At 34.5% G+C, this 22,739-nt stretch overlaps 1 protein-coding gene across 1 annotated transcript in view; it reads left to right on the forward strand.

Annotated features, from left to right (window-relative positions):
- Positions 1-22,739, forward strand: part of LOC138692175 (F-box and leucine-rich repeat protein 13-like) — a 35,719-nt gene that overhangs the window by 801 nt on the left and 12,179 nt on the right. The window contains exons 2-7 of the mRNA XM_069815226.1: positions 1,176-1,468; positions 7,168-7,266; positions 12,272-12,430; positions 15,277-15,474; positions 18,740-19,007; positions 22,352-22,632. Coding sequence (XP_069671327.1) covers positions 7,176-7,266; positions 12,272-12,430; positions 15,277-15,474; positions 18,740-19,007; positions 22,352-22,632 — 997 coding nt within the window. The 5' untranslated portion in view covers positions 1,176-1,468; positions 7,168-7,175. The remainder of the gene's footprint in view (positions 1-1,175; positions 1,469-7,167; positions 7,267-12,271; positions 12,431-15,276; positions 15,475-18,739; positions 19,008-22,351; positions 22,633-22,739) is intronic.

Consider the following 22,739-nt stretch of genomic DNA (forward strand, 5'->3'; position numbering starts at 1 on the left):
AGTAGCCATAGATATGGGACACCCTGTTGCAATGCAGTGTTATTGTTTCGCTTACTCCGGAATCGACCTTGTCCTTATCCAGCACTGCTACCTGAGTCCAGCACTGACCTACCCCTTCCTGACTTAGTTGCCTCATGAGTGATGCCTTATTGGTGTCACTTGTGAGGTTCAAACCTGTCTTCGTACAGTTGACTAAACAACAACAAACATCAGTTAGTAGTCAAATACATAAAGCGTTGGATTTCCACGCTGATAATCCGGTTTCGAATCCCGGTGAGTCCAACTATAATTTGTGGTGCTTGCTGGTAGGTCTTCGCGACTCTACCGACGTCTCATTATTGTTACATTAATCATCATCACACTGATTTTGTCCAGTAAACGTGATAGAAGTTTGTGCGTTAATCTTGAAAAATTGCTTATTGTTTATTGTAACTCAAATTATGGACGTGAAGTTGTGGATGAATATGTACAAGTGAAACAAGTTTACAGAACAGAGAAACTACTTTTCCAGTGTACTTTTTTAAGTTACTTATGGCCTTATGAATGTTTACTTTATGAATTATGGGTGATTCAATATAATTTCAGTGCCTTTTATTGCCTTATTTTTGTTGTTTTTAGAGCCTTTGTAGGCGCCTAAAATACCATTTTTAGTGCCTTAACTTCCGATGTCTAATTATCATTATTGTCTTGATTGAGTAAGAATTCTCTCTAGAAGTAAATGCTTATATTGAGCAACAAATGAAGTCACTGTGGGCTTTTCACATTGAGTCTACTGCATTAAGCAAGTTTATATTCTGATACGATAGGTCCTGCAATTCATATTTAGCATTTGGAGACCTTCATACGTGCACGGACGCCGTTGAGATCGGTACGATAGAAACTGTCTGTTTTTAAAGCTCTTTTATTTCTCGTAAAAGTCCTGTGTATATTGCTTCAGCTTTCTTTGTGTTTGGCATTGGCGACATCATTTAGGCTATATAAGTATAATATAGGCCTACTATACTTATATGCACTTATTTATTTTACTTCTTAATAAGTATATCTGCTCAATCTGGTTTATTTCTTTGTTCTTGTAAATCTATCAAAGTACATTTTGCTTAATATTATCTGTTACTATATTCCTGTATCTGATTTATTATTTGCGTTTCAAATGGAACACTTTGTATGTTTTACAGAATTTGTCAAACTTATAAGAAGGGATTATACTGCAACCCAGACAAATGACAATAGTTTTCGCATTTGGACTTCGTCTAATGGCCTGAGACACATTAACTGTAAATGTTTGAGTTTATTCATAAACCGCAAGTCGAAAGGTCTAATCCTTGAATGAAGGCAGGCAGGCAGGCAGTCATTTGTGTTGGTTGGACCTGGGCCGACCTTACCCCATTCCAGTGCATCTCCTGCTTCCCTACAGTGCACCAGTGGAAGCAGAATTGGAGTGCTTCGACAAGAGCAGTAGTACGCTAAGGTAAAGTACATTATTTTTAATATTTTCTTGGACAAAAAGTACAGATTAAGACTGTATTGCATTTGTTTCGCTTATACACTATTGTAGTTTGTGCAGGAAACTGGTAGATTATTTATAATTCATGTAGATAGAGTATAATATTTTATATTATTATTATATTAGGATTTCGACTTACTTCTTCATGTATTAAGCGTAACTAAAATCTGTTATGGCTCCGGTTAATCACCCCGTCTTTTTCCTGGTCACCCTATAGTTCTTACTTTCGGCTTATGTTTACAAATATATTTTGTAAGTATGTTTTCATGCATTATTGTAGTAAGTCCATGATAATTTTGCAAAAAAATTGCAATATCGTATAATTAAAACTATAAGCTTTTAATTTACTTCTTACATCTGTGTTTCTGATATCTGATAAAATCGAACGTTTGCTGTATTTATTTAAAATAACTTATCTGAAAACTGTAGTGTTTATCTGAGCCTTTAAGAAACCAGTTTTCATCCTCATAAAAGTGTGCTTTTGAGTCTTACGACTATCCTTTTCTAAAATTTCATTTGTCTCTGTACCTTTTCATTTTTTTAATTTTGGGAAAATTTCAGTATAGTGATACCTCACTGACAACAATAAAATTATCTTAAAATACTAAAAAGATCAGATTTGTTTGTGTTTGTCGAATGCGCATCATCATGCTTACGGAAAGACATTTTTCAGTGCCAGTAATTTATTTTGTGTGCACAAGGTTGGAATTTTGAAGTAAGAGGGAAAGGAAGGTATTCGTGTTCTGAAATTTATCCTTAATTTTCTATAAGTAGATAAAATTTATAGGATATGTAACATATGTATGTATTTATTTACACTGCAAGTAGGCAAGCACCCCGTGGCAGTGGTATATACAATATTAACAATACACAATAAAATGATAAGCAATACACAATAAAATTTACAATACACAATACAATTTTACAACACATATACAATTTTATACACAATACAATAAGAATACACAATACAATTTAACACAATAATAATAAAACATAAATAAAATACCTAATTTTACAATACAACCTACATAATTATGTATACGTCCTACATAAGTTTCAATAGTCTTTCACTTTACTCTCATCTCATTCCCTGTAGTGGCACTATAACGCATTAGCACACATTTCACTGACACTCTGTAACACATTTCACTGACACTATAGAACACATTTCATTGACGCTATAAATTATCACTGATCGGAACTGTTCACTGCACTGTAAAACCATAACTTCACTGACTCACCTCGCTTCACTGATACAACAGTTCAAATAAGTCAAATAATTACATCCTTATGCATACTTATAAACAGAACTACATTTAAACTAAACATTTCTAGTCTAAGGCCCTCTTACACGCTATTTTTAAATAATTTACAATTCAAACCATTGTTACAAAATAGGCTACACGTAATTAGAAAGTTTTCAACCAACTCGCATTCATCTAAGAAATTTTAGATTTAGTTCTACGATTTGCTGCAGGACTTTCTAAAAGCTCTGAAAATAAGCATGTCGACGTATTTGACCATTGTTCGGTCATGCATTCAGAGGACAACACTACCCCATGTTTGTGAAGAGGGACATGACGGAGCTGTGGACCACCGCGTTCAATCCGTGGATTACAAACTGTCTTCAGTTTCAACATGGACTTGTAACTTTATTTCGAAAGAGCATTCGTGTGTGTGCCTCTTTATGTCGTTCAGTAATTTACGTTAACAAGACGAACTGTGGCGTAAGCTACCTACACCGAGAATTCGTACCGGTATATTATGATGTGTTGATGTACCTTTTCCATCCGTTTTCTGTAATTACTCATTTACGTATTTATCCGCGCATGCATATAATGCTGTGCGTTTTCATTCACGTGGCTTTATTTCGACTGCAAAAAATATGATACAACGCAATGTGGTGTAACTTCTGCGTGCCTTGGTAATTAATTTGTAAATTAAATTCTCTGTAACTCGAAAACCATTTTAACAATATCGAATCTGATTGCAGATTCTGAAAGCTCATGATTTTCTACGTATTTCGTATGTGGCATGTCCCGGTCCATTTCCTATGTGGCGGATGCGTGAAAGTATGTAGGCTATTAACAGAAAATTTTTACTAAATACCGGTACGAATAATTTACTTCAGACTACAAACATATTATAGGCCTATTATTACATATTATAATGAAACAACTTACATGGGCTTAAACCTAATTAATTTTCTTAACGTTTTACATGACGTGCTTTTGAATGTTCTACCCCCGAGTTAGCTCTGCCGGTAGAGCGACACAGTAGTAAGGACAGGAAGATCACGAAAGGAGAAAGGACTTTTTATCTTACCATAAATTTTAGAACGGCTACGGTGTCCACTCAGTCTTCTATAAAATCGGAGACAGGCGATTGCGGCCCGCGATCAGTTTTATACGTCAGTTGCGTCCCTATATTTTTTTAATCATACGTCAGTTGCGTCCCTATATTTTTGGGTCATACGTCAGTTGCGTCCCTTCCCATTTTACAAACTTAGGACTGGCTGTAATATCATCAATTTAAACATTACAGGTAGGTTAAACATTTTGTTTGTGGCATCTTCACCATACTATGTTGGTAGTGTCATTTTTCACCATAAAATATAGGCCTATTAAAATTGATAAATTGCATTTTCACCATAAAATTACAAACGTACCGTATTGTTTGCAACCTAAATGACAGATTCCGGATGAAATCCAATCTTTTTATATGACCTTGCTGCAAATCCATCATGATTTTACGAATAAAAGCTTCTTTCTCCCTCCTTGCCAGTTTAAATTGCAGAGATCTATCAGTACGTAGTTTCAAGTAGCCTATGTTTCGCTTTGTATTTCTTTCAAAACCTCTATAAAATGGTAAATGTTTTGGTGAGCAATATAAAATAGGCTATTAAGTTTTGAATGAAATGACTCGCAGCCGTTAGTCGTTCTCATTGTTGTTGCTACAAATTCTCCCATACTATTGAGTAACATTTGGTCTGGTTTGTTGTGGTTGTGTTGTTGATTGCTTTGAATGATTTCATTTTTAACATTTAACTTCATGAAACATTTACAAGATTTCATGCAGCATGCCCAACGCGAAATATTGTTCTCTAGATCCTTGTGATTTCTAAATTTGAATCTATCGATCACAAATAAAGGCTTCTCCTTCTTGCTTGTCATTGACTCCATGGATTGTGCATAACTGGTAATTCGTATGTTTCCAATTTAACCTTTACATTGTACATGACGTCGCAGAACGCGTTCTATATAGTGCTTGGTTTTGTCTTGTCTTGTCGCAGAACGCGTCCTTGGACTATGTATATTCAGTTTTAAAGAGTTAACATAACATTCTAAATCGGCAGGTAGCTGTGGACGCAACTGAAGTAGGCTATAAATATATTTCAAAAATCCCGGACGCAATTGACGTATATTTTAAAAACTCCGGACGCAATTGACTTATTAATTTTTCGTCAACATGTTTACGGGGACGCAACTGACACCTTCCCTATAAAATTGGGTAACGGTGGTACAGATCCAGAAACAACATTTGGGCTACCTGAATTTTTCAAGTTCAAGTTCTAACATACTGTGCAGATCAGTGCATTTTGTTTCTGAGTCTGTACAGTACAGGAACTTTTCCGGAGGTAACATAATTGAGCGTAATACAGATCATATCTCATCCTTCTAGTGCCAAGGTCTAAACATGAAAAGTAAAATTTACACATCGCGAGGTAGGCTATATCTTGAGTAGTAAAAGGTAAAGGTAAAGGAACCCCCGTAACATGCCATGAAGGCACTTGGGGGGCATGGAGGTAGAGCCCCATGCTTTCCATGACCTCGGCACTAGAATGAGGTGGTGTGGTCGGCACCACGCTCTGACCGCCTTTTACCCCCGAGAAAGACCCCGGTACTCAATTTTATAGAAGGCTGAGTGAACCTCGGGGCCGTTCTGAAAGTTTGGCAAAGCGAACGTTAAACAGGAAGTGTTCGGTACGCACTGAGCATGTATTACCACAGTCTACTATATACAGTCGCGAAGCTTGAGATGCTTTTTTGCAAATCTCGTGATAAAGCGCTCCAAGCGGTTAGCAACTAGAAACAATAGACTGTCCATGGTCGACTTTGGACTGTGTCGTATTTCTATTGAGTGCTAGCTCGTTGCGTATTTCACATTGCTTGTGAAATGTTCGTTATTGGTTGCAATGAAAATGTTAATGGCTAAAATATAATAATTGGAATAATAAAATGGGACAAGGAGGAGACGTTTGTAGTGCTATAAATTGTAGCAGCAGTAAGAGAAGGAGGCCAGAGTTATCCTTTTTCCGATTTCCGAAAGATTCAGAAAGGTTCCTGGGTTTCCACAAGAATGCTGTGCAGAAACAAAACTCTTAATTTTGAAGTTCTTGTGACTGTTAGAATACATTATATCCTTAAATTTCACAATGAAATGTTTCAGTCTAACCGAAAGGACATTAGATACCGGTTAAAGTTCTGTCACTTAGGCTGCTAAATTTCCAGAGAAATAAAGGTTAGGTCTACTTTTTTTTCAGAGGATATATTTTTAATTGTAGCTATTAATTTTGTTATTATTTTTATGTGTTATTTTACTAAAGACGTAGAAAAATTAAGTTTGTTTTAATTAAATTTATTGAGCACGTTTTATTTTCAATTTTGGTGGGATTATTATTGCTTAGGCCTACTTTTTTTCCGAAGGATATGTTTAATTATAGCTGTTAATTTTGTTGTTATTTTTATGTATTGCTTTACTAGAGACGTAGAAAAAGTCTGTTACAATAGAATTGATTGATCACGTTTTATTTCCAATTCTGGTGTGATTATTATTGCTTAACCTCATCCCACTTTGTTAGCTACGTAAGCCTACACTACAAGTACCGGTACACGTAAGTCACTCCATTAATTCATATTTCCATTATTATTGTTGTAAAGAGAAATGCAAATTAATATTCATTGGTTTCATAGTTAATTATCGCTATAATCTTGAATGTGTGAAGCTATTATAGTAAATTTCAGTTCGTTTTGCACAAACAAAAGTTATATTAACTTATTTCTTGCAGGTATCTTCGAGTTTATGGTGGAATTTAATATACTTCATTAAAATAATAAATTAACTTTATGCATTTAATATTTCAATAATGGAAGGAAGGTGTTAATTTTTCCAAAAGAACACGACAACGAAAGTGTAACCCTAGATCTAGGGTGTAACATATTTTGTCGTCTGCTAGGAGAGAGATCTGCGATGATGAGGCGATAGTAGCGATCCTAGTGGTGGGCAACTACCCATGTTTGCATTTTTACTACATATTGAGCTTCGCGACTGTATATAGTAGACTGTGGTATTACTCTGATTTCTACGCTGTAGGTACAACACATCAACTGTATTTAAAGATTAGGTATGTGATCACTATGTGTAATTTTCCGTATACGAACGCCCGTTCCTTCCTTCATTCTAGGGTCCACTGACGTCACGAGCGTTCAAGATAAACTGCTAGGTGTTTACAGCCCTACATTTGTTTGCCGTAATATTTTTTCCCCCTTTTTTTTTATATAGGCCTATTTGGACCTAGGCCTATAATCTTTCTCCTCTTCTAACTGTAACTTCATGGGATTTATTGTTAGTCTAATTTTTCATCTTTATTTATATTGCAGTGATTGACATGCAAGAGACAGAAGAAGCATCTGGATCGCAAGAATCGAAAGCTATTGATGATTTAACGGCGTGTTTTGAAGAATTATTACAAGATCAAGGTAGGTAGAGAATTTGCTTTCGCATTATTATGATTTATTCGTTGTAGACCTACATCAAGTTTAAGAGCTGAACTTTTAACAGATGCCGCTACTCATATAGGCCTATTTTGTAATATGCAAAAACAAAATTCTGCATTATTCTATATCCCAAATGTTTTCTAAAAAAAAACTTTATCACATTTTAAACTTAGGCCTACTCCTTCAAAATATAATCAATTGAACAAAATAGAAAACAAATTCTGCGCTATAGCAGGGACACACCTGCACGTAGAATAGTCTACGTGAACCAGTTTCGGGAATGAAACTAGAGTTGTGTTGTTTTGGATGTTTTTATTTTTGTTTCAGTTTACAATTAGAGAGTATGATCCTATAATAAGAGAAGTAATTAATGAAGGACATGCAGTATACTAGGATATTCGAAAAATAATGACAACGTAGTTGCTATTTCACACTAAATTTATTTAGGTTACTTTTCACATTACATACTTCAAATATACAGAGTATAGGGGGTATAAGTGCCGTTCTTTTCACAGTCGTCGGGGACGGTTAGCAGGATCAAAAAATGTCCATACAACAAAGGGCCAAAACTTGATGGTTTTGCCAGAAAAAAATATTTCTTTCCTTATTTCATTTGCGTTATACTGCTTATATCGTTAGTAAAATTACGGAAACAACTACATCAGTAGGTACCCTAGCAAAGAGTTAATATTAGTTTAAATACATAGGCCTATTTGTGTGTTCTATTTCGTTTTCGTGAAATTAAATAATAACGCATGCTTAAATTTGTTAATATTCTGGCGTGAGAGACGTGGCAACATGTTCAGTAGGATTCATGCTGCTGACAGTAGTCTGCACAGACGTACAGATCATCAGGCTTGGGTTCCGGTGACGCTACAAAGCAAGTTAACTTTTAGCCTGAACCCATTAAGCCCGGGTTTTATAGGTTCAGTCCAGGCGGGACCCAAGAAAGCCTGCCTGTTTGCTCGTATTATAAGGTAGAGTGACTTGCATTCACGGAAGCCAGTCTGCGCTGGTTAAGATGAAACAGTACTAGTTTGAAATATACGTAAGTTCGTTGGCTATTTAGTCACTTCAAAAAATCTTTATCTTATGGTCCAACACGGCAGATAATTCTTGATTAAAGAAACAGAGTTTTACGATTTATTGAGCTACAGAATTCATAAAATAATAAAACAGAGAGGACAGAGAGGAGAGGAGAGGAGAGATATTGGTAAAAATTATTATGAATATCAACAACTATTATAGAAAAATATTTCATTTTAACTTTGCCCTTATCAACAATTAGAAGCCTCATGAATACCTGTAAAATGCATAAAAAGTTTTTCGTTCTTTAGAATATTGATTTGCTATTTAACTTCTGAGGGACAGATTTCTTTTTATTTATGAAGTAGGGAGTTTGAATGGTTTGCATTAAATTTATGTTACTACGATGAAAAGGAAAGTGCAAGTAATTTATAACAACTGTTGGCATTTAAAGGATATTATGTTGACGAGAAATAATTTTCTTTGTCTTTATTAACGGTACGTTTCAGAAGACAACAAATTAAGTTTTCAGTAGTTTGTCTATATCTATAGGCTTCTTGTCAGGTTTGAATGACTTGGTTCATATTTATCATGCATCTGAAAGCAGCAGTCTGGCGCAGGTCGGCGGAACCGAACAGGCCTTTCGGGTCACTCGTAGGACTGTTTGGGAGTCACGTGCAACCACACTGTCTACCTGCTTGTGGGGGAAGGTTGCAGGCGGGCGAACGATACGAAGCGTAAGCCCACTCACGGACGTAAACAGTCATGGGCAAGCCTGATCGACAGTTTTTGTAGCAGTTTCTCAACGATTATTAGAAACTGGGAGTCTCTTACCCGGTTTCGAAAATCACACAACCAGAAATTTGTTTAAAAATGATGCTGCTTTACGGAAGCGGGAAAGAGAAAAAGCTCGTGTGATTTTGTGCAGTAAACCATTATTGTTTATTTTCTAGACGTACAATAAAAAATGGAGCAATATTGTTAAATAAAATGGAAATTTACTATAAAGTTCTATTAATGAGATTGAAAGTTTGTATTTGTTGCTCGTTTTATGTAAACAACAGTATTGTCATGGTCCGGCCCTGCGTTAGAACAGAGCTTCTATTTTGAACCTGTATGTCTGTACCTTCTTGAGCTGTACTGTGTACTTGTAAACCCACTCCTCCCCATCCCGCAACGTTGCGAAACGTCTGATGTTGTAAACTTTAATGATAGTTAAATATTGCAATTAGAAAAAAATTGTGAGGACATTTTCTCTTCCTTTAAGACATGAACAATCATCAGTTAAAATAATGACACTTTTACCCCTTACACCTTATAGTCTCCTGTCAGTTAAAAATACGTTGCCAAATTCTTGGCAGACGGCGGACTCCATCTGCAGCACCATTTCTGGATATCTCTCTGATTCTCTCACTGATCAATCTAAAGCTCTTCCGATGTGAACTCTTGATTGAAAGCGAATGTCTCGTGTCCACCCAACTTGCAATAATTCAGTATGGTAGGACTTGTCTCCCACAGGCTTCTTGTAGTGCATTAGTGCTCCCAGTGTAGTGTACACTTGCACCACCCTTTCTGTTTTATACTTTTAAATTTATATGTAATATCCCTAGTAATTTATTACTAACTTAATTACTTACTGGCTTTTAAGGAACCCTGAGGTTCATTGCCGCCCTCACATAAGCCCGCCATTGGTCCCTATCCTGAGCTAGATTAATCCAGTCTCTACCATCATATCCCACCTCCCTCAAATCCATTTTAATATTATCTTCCCACCTACGTCTCGGCCTCCCCAAAGGTCTTTTTCCCTCCGGCCTTCCAACTAACACTCTATATGCATTTCTGGATTCGCCCATACGTGCTACATGCCCTGCCCATCTCAAACGTCTGTATTTTATGTTCCTAATTATGTCAGGTGAAGAATACAATGCGTGCAGCTCTGCGTTGTGTAACTTTCTCCATTCTCCTGTAACTTCATCCCTCTTAGCCCCAAATATTTTCCTAAGAACCTTACTCTCAAACACCCTTAATCTCTGTTCCTCTCTCAAAGTGAGAGTCCAAGTTTCACAACCATACAGAAGAACCGGTTAAAAATTTGTGAGTATTGGTAATACTACTGTATTATGTCTCTGTGTGTATGTGTAGGCCTATATGTACATATACTGTATATGTATATTCTGTATATTGTACAGGGACATCATTTTATTTTTACTAACATTTTTCATATTAACCTGGCTATACCTTTGGATCAACACCGTTTGCTACCCCCTTCCACAACTGGAGTTCGATGATACTGGCGTAATATACAAACAAATCACTTTACTAGGTATAGGAGGGAAGAAAAGTAGTTCATCCATTTACGTAAACTAGGAATTATCGCGCCTTTGAGTTTGATCACTTTCATTAGGTTTTTGTTTAATCAAAATACAGTATAGTATTAACAATGAGTGTTTTTACTCACGAACTGAGCTATCCATTCGGACGTATTCATTATGCAGTGTGTATTATACTGTCTACAGCACATTAGCGTACAGTATAGAGAATAAAGTTAAATTGAAAAATAATCATAATATGGATATTTAAACACATTTTCGAAAATGGTGGCCGTTCATTTCGATATAGGCTTCAGTTGTAATGTGCATATTATCACACTATAGACTATTGTACCTAATCCCAATTACCAGTTTCGTCCTTCGTAACTAGTAACTCATGTTGAAATAATTCTGTACTTATTCTATGAAAGAGTACCTTACGTACTGTAAATTCAATCTTCACTTCTGCCCGATCCGAAAGGATAAAATTACTCAGACATACTATCTACTGTCCGTCCAAGTGGTTATGTCGTAGGGTCGTAGAAAGGGAGGAGATCACGTGACAGTTAATTACTTAAGGAGGCCCTTTTATTTAAGTTGTTTTAAACAGTTGTATAATATTACGTAGACGTCCAATTCCTAACAGAAATTAATGTTCTCACAAAAGAGCTAAGACAGCCTAGCCACTAGCTGGCGAATAAAAGCTGGTGGGGGAAACCGGGATACGACGTAGGCAAATGGACGACAGTACCTGTGCGAAAATGATTCACTATTGAAAGCTCTTTCGTCACTGGAAAACGCGAACATATTTTTGGAACGTACTGTTTACTATGACCGTAAGGCTACTATGCCTGTATATGAGGTCTTGGATCTTTGTGCAGGACGGTTGAACTTCATTAGTAGAAGGGGTGGGAGTGAAGTACATACAAAAACTCTGGTACAATAAAAATTGAAGTAAAAATAAAATGTCACTGTATATATGTATATGTATATATATATATATATATATATATATAGTGTGCCGTATCATGTGGGACCCACTTCATCTGTGGACAAGAGACACAAAAAACAATACAAAATGTTCATATAAACATTTGTCCTATTTGATTTTGGTTCCACGTTATAATCATGTTTGTACATCAGTAATGTGGAACACCTTACGGTTACAAGAAGTACTAAAAAGGGTTACTTCAGCCTGAATGCAAGCCTACAGTCATCGTGTTGTATTCTGCTGTATTCTTTAAAACATAAACATTAAGTGTATGTCTGTTAAGTTGGCAGCTGTCTTGGTTACGCTGACAAAATATGTCAGTGTTGTGAATAGGTTCTGAATAAACAACTGTTTTTAGGTGGGTTCACAAATAAAAGTCCAATGGATTTAGGTCAGGAGAACGTGCAGGCCAGCCAAATCGTAGCTAGTAAACAAGAGTAAACAGGTCGAGAGATAGTGTACATATAAAGTTCAGTTGGGTTTAACTCTGCAACAAGAACATGTAGGTAAATGTGTATATGAACTTCTTAAAATGTTTTTGTCCCCTTTCTACCGATGAAATAGATCCTACATGTTACGAAACACTCCGTATATCTATATGCGAGTGCGTGTAGACGGCGTGCAACAAATGACTACCGTTCTGCTTCTTTCTCTTCCCTAGATGTTCATGAAGAAGAAATGGATCCGCCAGAGATGGAAGAGGCACCTCAGTCACAAAAACAAGTGGCAGAAATAGAAAATATTTGTTTACTGGATGAATACTGTCTTTTAGAAATTTTTAATTACATAAATTTACGAGATAGCTTGACATGCTCAAAAGGTATGTGAAAGTTCACTTTGTTACAGTGAAAATGCCTTTCATTTACTACAGTTAACTAAGTACAGTTATAATTACATACAGTGTCATTGATTTGACACATCAGGGTTGCACAAATTAGCTAATAATAAGAATAAATAAAACGAAAATGCCATTCTGAGCGGCAAAACACTGGAATTAAGTAATGCCATATTGAAACCAAAGGCAGCCACCCAACGATTCCTGCATCATTAGACCTATACTCGTATATCCTTCATTAAAACTATTATGAATGTGCTTGATCGTAACTTCAAAACTGTGTGGAAATGGAATGTGTTACTTTATCAAATAAAACTAGTAAATTAATTACGAATCATCAACAGTAATGCATTTTAAATGAAAAAAGAAAAACTACTACTTAGTTTTATAGTTATTATTTATTTCTCCCTGTTGCTTGATTGTTTAAATTTGAATTCAATTGAATATGATCCCAAAATTTCCCGCAATTACGGAACTCTTATTGTGCGGGCCTTACAAAGCCCGCAGTCGTAGGCCATTGTCTAGGTTAGCCCAGTAATTAACCCGCTAATGATTTTGCCTTTGAGAATTCCATTTTAGATATTGAATTTTTCACACTGTCACTCCAGTAAGTCGAAGGGAATGGTCTTCATTTACCATAACTGGAGAAAGAAACGAGGTATCTGATAATTCTGCTATTTGCGATGTTATTTAATGTAAAAGTAGCACACCGGCTGTAGATATGCAATTTGAACATAATAGTTAATATTTATATTTGTTTATTGGTCATCTCCATTATTCAGCTGCTGTCTCTAGTGTTCTTTTCTGTCGCTTGACCACCCTAAACAACTTCGTACGCAAGCACCAAATGAAAAATTGTTTCATACAGAAGGTGTATAACTGAAAGGAGGAAATAATATTGATGGAGAGACAACCTTGTATCGTTATTTATTAATTGTTTTTTTAAATGACACTGTGTATTTGCTATTCAATATTTCAATTAAGCTCGTCAATACCGTTTCAAAAATGTATCACAGTGGGCCACTCTGATAAACAGAACGTTATTGATGTCTTGACGGCATGGTTCCTGTGCACAATATGAAGTCGTTGACTTTAAGATGGTGTAAACAATACGTAGTGCATTGCAGATGATACTCAGGCTCGCATAACCCATTACACGTAGCTTTGGTTTTATTCCGCTGAACACTGTCTTCTGTGCTACATTTGATATTGTGTAAATGTCCGATTATTAAGGAGTCCTCTGAAGTTAAATATTTAGGCATAATTTTTGACAATCATTTAAAATGGAACCAACACATTAATTATCTTTGTAATAAATTACATAAAACAATATATTATTTCGTTTTATTGAGGAATTGCTTGTCAATAAGTTTATTACACACAATATACCTAACTTAACTTTAATTCAATCGATAATTATGTATGGAATTATAGGATGGGGTAGCTTTCTTAAAACCAATTTTAATCTACTATATTTATTAAGAAGAAAATAATTAAAATATGTCTTCATAAACCTATTGATTTTCCACCTCAAAAATTGTTTTTAGATTTTAATGTTCTTAAAATAAGACAGATTTATTATATTGTATTAATAAAATTCATACATAAAAATCGAAATAATTTGAATTGTATTCTCATAGTTATGAAACAAAAGGTATAAATTCTTTAAGATTGTTTGAACCAAAATGCAACACTGCTACAGAATTTAATCATAGTAGTAATTTAGACCCAAGAATATATAACAAATTTATATTTAAATACCCTAATCTTGTCAATTCTAATAGGTCTAGTATTCAATGTAAAAAGTTATGTATGGATATTATAAATAATGAAAAATTGTAAATTTAAATTTATATATTCTTATTTCGTAGTAGACATAAGACAAATTTTATTATATACTCCTTAATTTTCAATTCAGGAATCCGCCTCTGAGTATAAGTTCTACTTTTTCAGGGGCGAGCTAAAGTTTGTTCTGTTTATATTATATTTTATGTTACAATTATTAGCAAAATAAATCAAATAAATAAATAAGAGTAAGTAAATAAATAAGTACGTAAATAAGTAAATACGTAAATAAGTGAATACGTAAATAAGTGAATACATAAATAAGTAAATACGTAAATAAATAAATGTGTTTACTGTAAACAAAAGCTACGTGGAATGGGTTGCGTGACCCTGGATATCCGCAATGTAGGCCTAAATTACGTGTTGTTTACACCAACTTGAAGTCAAACCACTTTCTTTGTACGCACCAAACTTTTTGTTTATTAGAATGACCCACTGTGATACATGTCTTGACGAGCTGAATTGAAATACTGAATAATATAGTGCCATTTAAAAAAATAATGGTAGTAGTCATATCTCATTAATAAATAACTCTACAAGGATGCCGCCCTGTCAGTTGTACACCTTTTGTACGAAACTGTTTTTCATTTGATTTTTGCGTACAAAGTTATGTAGGATGGTCAAGATAAATTGGACATTTTGTATTTAATGTAAATGAAAAGTGACATAAACAGAAAAGTTAATGTAACCCTGACTTTGGAAAAATATTAGTGATCGAGATAATTTAAATGTCATTGCATCCTAAATCTCACAAACAGACACACTCACATTTTAGTGTTTAATGAAAACATGCAAATCTACAAGGTTTCAATTCTGTACCTGGAAGGGTGGTCCACAATAACAGATCAGATACCGTATTTAAAACGTTAACATTAACAGGTGTGTAACAATTCTTCATACTATTAGCCTATTTCTTTCATATTAATTGTCTTTATATAGCCTAATCATGACGTGTAATAAATTATATTTAATAATTATGTTGACAGTGTGTACAAGATGGGCAGAAGTTATACGGAGGAATTGGAGATCCATTCGGTCTTTGAAGGCCAGCATGATAAAAACAGCTTTAGATATGTCACTGGAAGACGCTGAGATTTTATTTTCTGAATGCTGTCCAAATGCAGTAGAAATTTCCATCCCACCCTGTAAACCCAAACATTTAATGACGCTGTTGTCACACATTGGTGAGTAATGGAATGTATTATAATTGTGTAACTATGTAAGACACCACTCAGTTTTTTTTTAGTATTAGAGGTCAATAACTAAATGTTCTACTTTCATCGTATTCGCTGAAAATAAACAACAAAGGTATGAAAATGTTGACACATAGCAGTCCTACGATAGTATATCAAGTTGTCATAGAAATTCAGTAGATTTCCACTGTACTCTTTTGGTGTATTGACATATACACCAAGTTCCTATCATTTCAATCGCGAGATGGATCTATTGATCGGTTTCCATGTTCTTTATATTGAGAGATCCATTTATAATTTGAGTGCAGCTACAGCGCACAACGATGGCATAGGTTAACAATAGGTTCGTTCCAACAACAGTCAGGAACCGTACGTATTATAACTATCGTGAGCATGTGCAGTACAGAAAAGGCGTTCCAACACACTCCAAACCAGTTCTGAACCGGAAACAAGTACTTCAGTTTGGACGTTCCAACAAACTTTTGACACAAGTCTGGAATGGTCAGAAATAGTCAACGAGTTAGAAGAGACATCTCTACTCGTTGGAAGTAGTCGGCGGATTGAGGTGTGTACTGGTGAGTGCGTGTCTCGGACATGCGCATATGCTCACCAACGTCTCCTGGATAATGAAAAAAAGACATGATCGACTGTTCACATCTCCGGAAATATTTAATTTTGGCAATTTTAGGCTCTGTATCACTGGTGTTTCTTTATGATCTTTTAATAGGTATGTATGTTCAGAAAAGGACTTTCGATGTAGCAGATTCTGACGATTTATTGTTTCTATGTGCATGCGTCGATCGTATTTCGCCCCCACCTGAATTGTGAAGGCGGGGCGATGAGTTGAGGACGGTCGGAGCCGTCAGCTCAGATTGAAAGAGGCTTTGATATGGCTTGGTAACAAGATATTCAACCAATGGTTAGAGATTGGTGATTGTATACAGGATTCTGCTAGGCTGGAATGACGCTACATCGGAAGTCTGTATGCCGAAATGGTTCATATAGATTATGATTGATTGAGGATCATGTGTCAATTGTGTTGAGGTATGAGATAAAGGAAATCCTAAAAGACTGAATTCTAATTTAACAGTCATTGTTTAAATCTAAGATATTGTTGTCAATTTTAACGTCGTTAAGAGATGTAATTTGGTATACTTTGGTTGTTTAATTGTTTAAAATATTATGAGGTTGTTTAACTAAAGGTTATAAGGTTTAAAGGGAATTGGTTGACTTAAGGATGTGGTTGCTTTAAAAATAAAGGGAGAAATAAACTTGGTACAAATTTCATATTCTGAATTTATTAAAGGTTCCAGTGAACCAGTAATAAAGTGGGTCAGTGCTTCAGCTCAAAAAACACAAAATATATATTAATGGATATAATAGGCATTTTTAGGCACAGTTAAATTCTGTCAGGTGGTGTAACTTTTCATGAAACGTGCAGGCTACCTACATCATTGGTTTTTATTTATTCCTTCAGGAAAAAATAGGCATAAAACCTAAAATCCGAGGTCTAATCATTACATAACTTAATAAATATTATGTTTTGTATATTTAAACTATACAGGGTGAAATAACCCTGCAGATTTTCAGAGCGAATAGCTCATATTGTATGTAACAAAAAAAATGTAATACCATATTGGTGGGAAAGTCCATAGTTTTGTCAAAAACAAAAAAATTGTTTCCCCCCTCCAAATGTTTAACATCCTCTTATTCGGTAATTACTGCGAGTAGAACCATGATTTCTGTCTATATCGATAGAAAATCTAATAAAGAATAATGCATCCCTCTGACATATTTCAATAGAATGGACGGTTTTCGTGTAAATTTGATTTAAAAACCACTAATTTGAAGCCACTGTTCGATGGGACTATAGCTAGCAATATTATAGCCAGGAAGGGAGACGGGACGTTAGTTCACTAATGCACACAGACCTGAGTTCGTTGACCTCTTACATCTGTATTACGAGAAGAAAGAGGCGGCGATGTTGCCAGACTGCTGAAACTTCCAACTCAATTTTCTAATTAACTGTGAATTTTACCACAAAACGTAATGTAGGTTTTCTATTCATTTAAGTGTATCCTATCGTCCCTTTCAATCTGCAGGACTATTTACTTCCACTCTGTGTAAGTACATATATAATCACAGTCTACTATATACAGTCGCGAAGCTTGAGGTGATTTTTTGCAAATCTCGTGATAAAGCGCTCCAGGCGGTTAGCAACTAGAAACAATAGACTGTCCACGGTCGACTTTGGACTGTGTCGTATTTCCATCGAGTGCTAGCTCGTTGCGTGTTTCACATTGATGCTTGTGAAATGTTCGTTATTGGTTATAATGAAAATGTTAATGGCTGAAATACAATAATTGGAATAATAATATTTTACTAGAGACGTAGAAAAATTAAGTTTGTTTTAATGAAATTTATTGATCACGTTTTATTTTCAATTCTGATGGGATTATTATTGCTTAGGCCTACTTTTTTTTTTCAAAGGATATGTTTTTAATTATAGCTGTTAATTTTGTTGTTATTTTTATTTGTTACTTTACTAGAGACGTAGAAAAAGTCTGTTACAATAAAATGTATTGATCACGTTTTATTTCCAATTCTGGTGTGATTATTATTGCTTAACCTCATCCCACTTTGTTAACTACGTAAGCCTACACTACAAGTACCGGTACACGTAAGTCACTCCATTAATTCATATTTCCATTATTATTGTTGTAAAGGGAAATGAAAATTAATATTTATTGGTTTCATAGTTAATTATCGCTATAATCTTGAATGAGTGAAGCGATTATAGTAAATTTCAGTTCGTTTTGCACAAACAAAAATAATATTAACCTATTTCTTGCAGGTATCTTCGAGTTTATGGTGGAATTACTTCATTAAAATAATAAATTAACTTTATGCATTTAATATTTCAATAATGGAAGGAAGGTGTTAATTTTTCCAAAAGAATACAACGAAAGTGTAACATATTTTGTCGTCTACTAGGAGAGAGATCTGCGATGATGAGGCGATAGTAGCGATCCTAGTGGTGGGCAACTACCCATGTTTGCATTTTTACTACATATTGAGCTTCGCGACTGTATATAGTAGACTGTGATATAATCATAATGAAATACTCTGTTTAATTTGGGCTTATTTTAATACTTTTTATAACCTTAATAAAATTATAATACAGCCTTGTGAATATTAATCATATTGAAAGTATTAGTGGTAGATGTAATCACATTTGCTTTCATCTTTGTTTCAGTTGATAAATCTGTCAACCTGAAAAGACTAATGATCAAGGACATGGAGCTTGGTTTTATTCAAGTGGAGAGCCTAAGTAAAATTTTTATGCGAATGAGTGATTCCATGGAGATCCAAGACTGGATACAAGTAATTTCAAGTGCACCATTTTTTGAAGGAACCTCATGTATGCACAAAGTACATTGTCAAAAATTTTTTGTGCAACTTGCAGGAGTTTCTCTCAAAAGCTTGTTTTTTAAGTCGAGAAAGATATCAGAAAAAGAGTGTGGGTAAGAAGCATTATACCTATTTTTGCATATTTTAATACCGTGTGCGGTCTTCTTCTTATTATATGTATGTATATATATATATATATATATATATATATATATATATATATATATTCATCAGATATGAAAATTCGTGAACACAACGCTTTACGAATTATAGTAAATTTAAAAGTAGTGAGTTCGAAAAAAATCTGTTTATCAACATGAATCCAGTCATACTCGGTATCTCAATTAGCTGATGGTTTCTCTTTGAAAGATTATGTAGTGGATAGTGCATGCATTGTGTTACCTTGAGAAAAGATTAGGTTTATTTTTATAGCTTAAATCAGTGGTGCATATTCAAACCTGTACAGACAAGTGCTCTCCACGAGCAGATTGCTCTGCGCGGGGATTAACTTTGTTCCCCTACAAGAACGCACTGAAAGAGACGTAGCGGTGTAAAGGTTGTCCATGCATAAGTCAGGTAGGGCAGAAAATTTTCCTCCCTATTTCTCTTAAATATCGAAATATTTGCATGTATACCCCTTACACCCTCTATAGTCTAGTTATTTTATTATATATATATATATATATATATATATATATATATATATATAAAACTGTAATGCAAGAAACCTGTATGCAGTCTAAACAAAATGCGAGTTTGTGCACCTGACGAATAACCATTAGATAACAAAGGAAACTTTCGTATTGTCAGTGAATACATCACATACATTTTGAGCTTATCCTATTTCATAAAATGTTGCTGGAAATTCTGTCCCTATGCCTCAGTGCATGCTTTGTAAATATTTTATTGACTGATTGGAAGGTCTTCTAGATTGTAGGATTTCATTTGTAGACTCTGTCGTCCAGTTTACCCCACAGGTAAAATTCGCACGGTATTAAATCTGGCGATCTCGATGATCACTAATTAATTTATTATCAAGCACATTTGCATTGACTAAATACACGCATTTGCTGCTTGTAATTTGTTAAGTCGTCTTAGAAAACTGTCTTTCATCTTTACTCTGTCACTGTATGAATTTATATAGACTATCCATTTCCTGTGAAAGAGATCAAAGGACTTTCCTAATGAATACTTCGATAGCATCCAATTTTTCCCTTGTAACGATATACCGAGTTTTCTTCCTCTTTTGATCCAGGATTGACCTTGTAGTAATGGAATTGTTCATCTACTTATGTACAGAATACTTACTAGTATCTACACTTGTGTTCAAAGATATCTGACCTCCAATTTTCTGATCATCTAAGCGAATTTTCTAACAATGGAATAAGTCAGAACCAAAGATATAAACAATTGACAAACTTCAAAATAGTTCGCTAGTTCGCAATAGGTAACCCTATTATTGGGACAGGTGAAAAAGTATTTGGGAAAATGTTGATGTAGATTAAGTATATAACAATTATTATCATAATTGACATTATCAGCGGTTTCAAGCTAAATCTAGTGGCTTTTCTTACAATCATTAGAGGAGAATGAAATTTAACATTTTATAATGCGGGTATATTTATATACTATTGGCTATACTGACAGTTATCTCGCCATCTATTCATAGAAGTAATAAGTAAAGAAGCCACACTTACATAAATTATCGATTACTATCGATTAGTTATCTTTGATTGCCAGTGTAGGCCTAGCTATGTTATTTTTTGCACTTTTCTTGTAGTCTCTTCCTAACGTATCCTAGATAAAGCCATATTTCACAGAATACACCGCCATTGCTACTGAAACCTAACAAAACCAGAAAAACTGTGCTTAGGTTAGTGAAGTCGTCGATCAATCGATCGATCGATCGGTCAATCAGTCAGTTAATCTGTCAAATAAGGATAAAAGGAGAATAAACAATTAAAAGATATGCGAGCACACATCTTTGCAGGGGGATTTGGGACTATGAGCTCCAAGCCAGTAGGTCACTTGTTCAACTCCGTTTATCGCCATTCCATTGAAAGAACTTATAAAAATCTTGAAGGGGAGAAATCGGAAATTACACAGCCAGAACAAGACAGAAGAAAAGACCGTCAACGGGATGGTGCATGACTTTAGGTATTTTCTATTGTCTGCAAATCCTCTTACTGAGCACGTCAAAGGTCGATTTTCGATCAGACTAGAGCTCTGTATAAATATAACATCGTAATGCGATGTCATTACAATATTGTATTAAAATGAAATTAAGAAGCTCTTAGCTAATGAATTGTAATGGTTTCGTGCAAATATTAAAATCAATCCACCATCGCGATTGCCACCACCACCACCACCACCACCACCACTACCACTACCACTACCATTGGTACCGGTATATTTATATATTTTTTATATGTATTAATAGTTCACAAATATAGTACATACACTGAATAATTAAAAGTAATCTCTAAACAGAAATTTGATACAATAAATATACAATTTTATAATGCTATTTCTATAATTTAAATATTCAATTTATGTTGTCTTATCCTGCACTTACGTCTAGTTTTAGTGCAAGATTCAATCACTCTAGTTTATTGTAAACCTTAATATTTACTTATTTACTTGCCTAAGTTGTAATTATCGTTTAACTCTACAATGTGCAGCCAGTATAATTATATAAATCATTCATTATTCTAGTATCTTTCATTCCTCTTTCACAACAGAAATATTTATACAGTTCGTATAAGCCCTCTCTAGTTGGCAAGCCTTCATTTCTTAATTTAATTTCATAGTATTCTTTTGACATTTCTTCAAACCTATTAGAAATAAGAAAAATTGCTAAGGCCAAAATGTTATTATCAGGAGTCTTGAAAATGCGTATCTGCCAAATTTGAATTTGTTTGTTAATCCCGTAACTTTACTATCATTTAATAACTCCTTTCTTTTACTTCTTATTTTAGCTATTTTATCTGGAATTTTTGTTTCTGTATATCTATTCATTATAAAGAGATGCTGGCTTGCCTCCAATTTCTCTTTACTGCAACACTTGATTTTTTCTTCATTACACGATTCTATATCTATAACACAGGACAAGCATAATCATTCATATTTAATAAAACCTATTTGTATAATTATTTCTTATTAAATCTTATGACTATCGATCATTCTTACTCATTCATTTCCGGGTTTTCATTAATTCTTACATTTCTTTTATTTTTAACTAAAAAAAAGATAAAGGATTGGTACCGGTATACGAAATTTAAATTTGGAACTCTGAAATAACGATGAAGTTTCTTTCCTAAATGTATTTTGAACTTAGAGATTACAGTACTTTTCTTTTTAGAGTTTGAATAAAATGGTTTATTGATGCTGCAGTCCAATATTTTACTATTTTATTTATAAGGGAAATATTTCTTAATAAACTGTGTGTTTGCTGCAGGTTATTGATGAAGATGAAATTTCTAAAATCTATGAACTACAACCTTCTAAATGCCATGCTTGGACGATCTGTACTTGAAGCCAAAGAGCCAAAGCCAACAGATACTACATACACTTTCACATGTCCATATTACGCCACTCACAGTGATTTGTACTATTTAAGATGGCTGGAGCAACTGTTGAATGGAAGCGTTTGTATTCACGATGGATCGTTGAGTTTCTTTGAGCTGTGCGTACGATTCACTGACGCCAGCAATACTGCACTGCGGGTGAATATAGCAGGTTAGTTCTAGTTTTTAATGTGTTATAAATGACATAACTATTTAATTTTCTTGAATTATTATTTAAAAGACATGGATAAATGAATTAATTTACTCTAAACCAAAATA

The sequence above is a fragment of the Periplaneta americana genome, chromosome 16 (genome assembly GCF_040183065.1).
Source record: "Periplaneta americana isolate PAMFEO1 chromosome 16, P.americana_PAMFEO1_priV1, whole genome shotgun sequence".
NCBI classification, from domain to species: Eukaryota; Metazoa; Arthropoda; class Insecta; order Blattodea; family Blattidae; genus Periplaneta; species Periplaneta americana.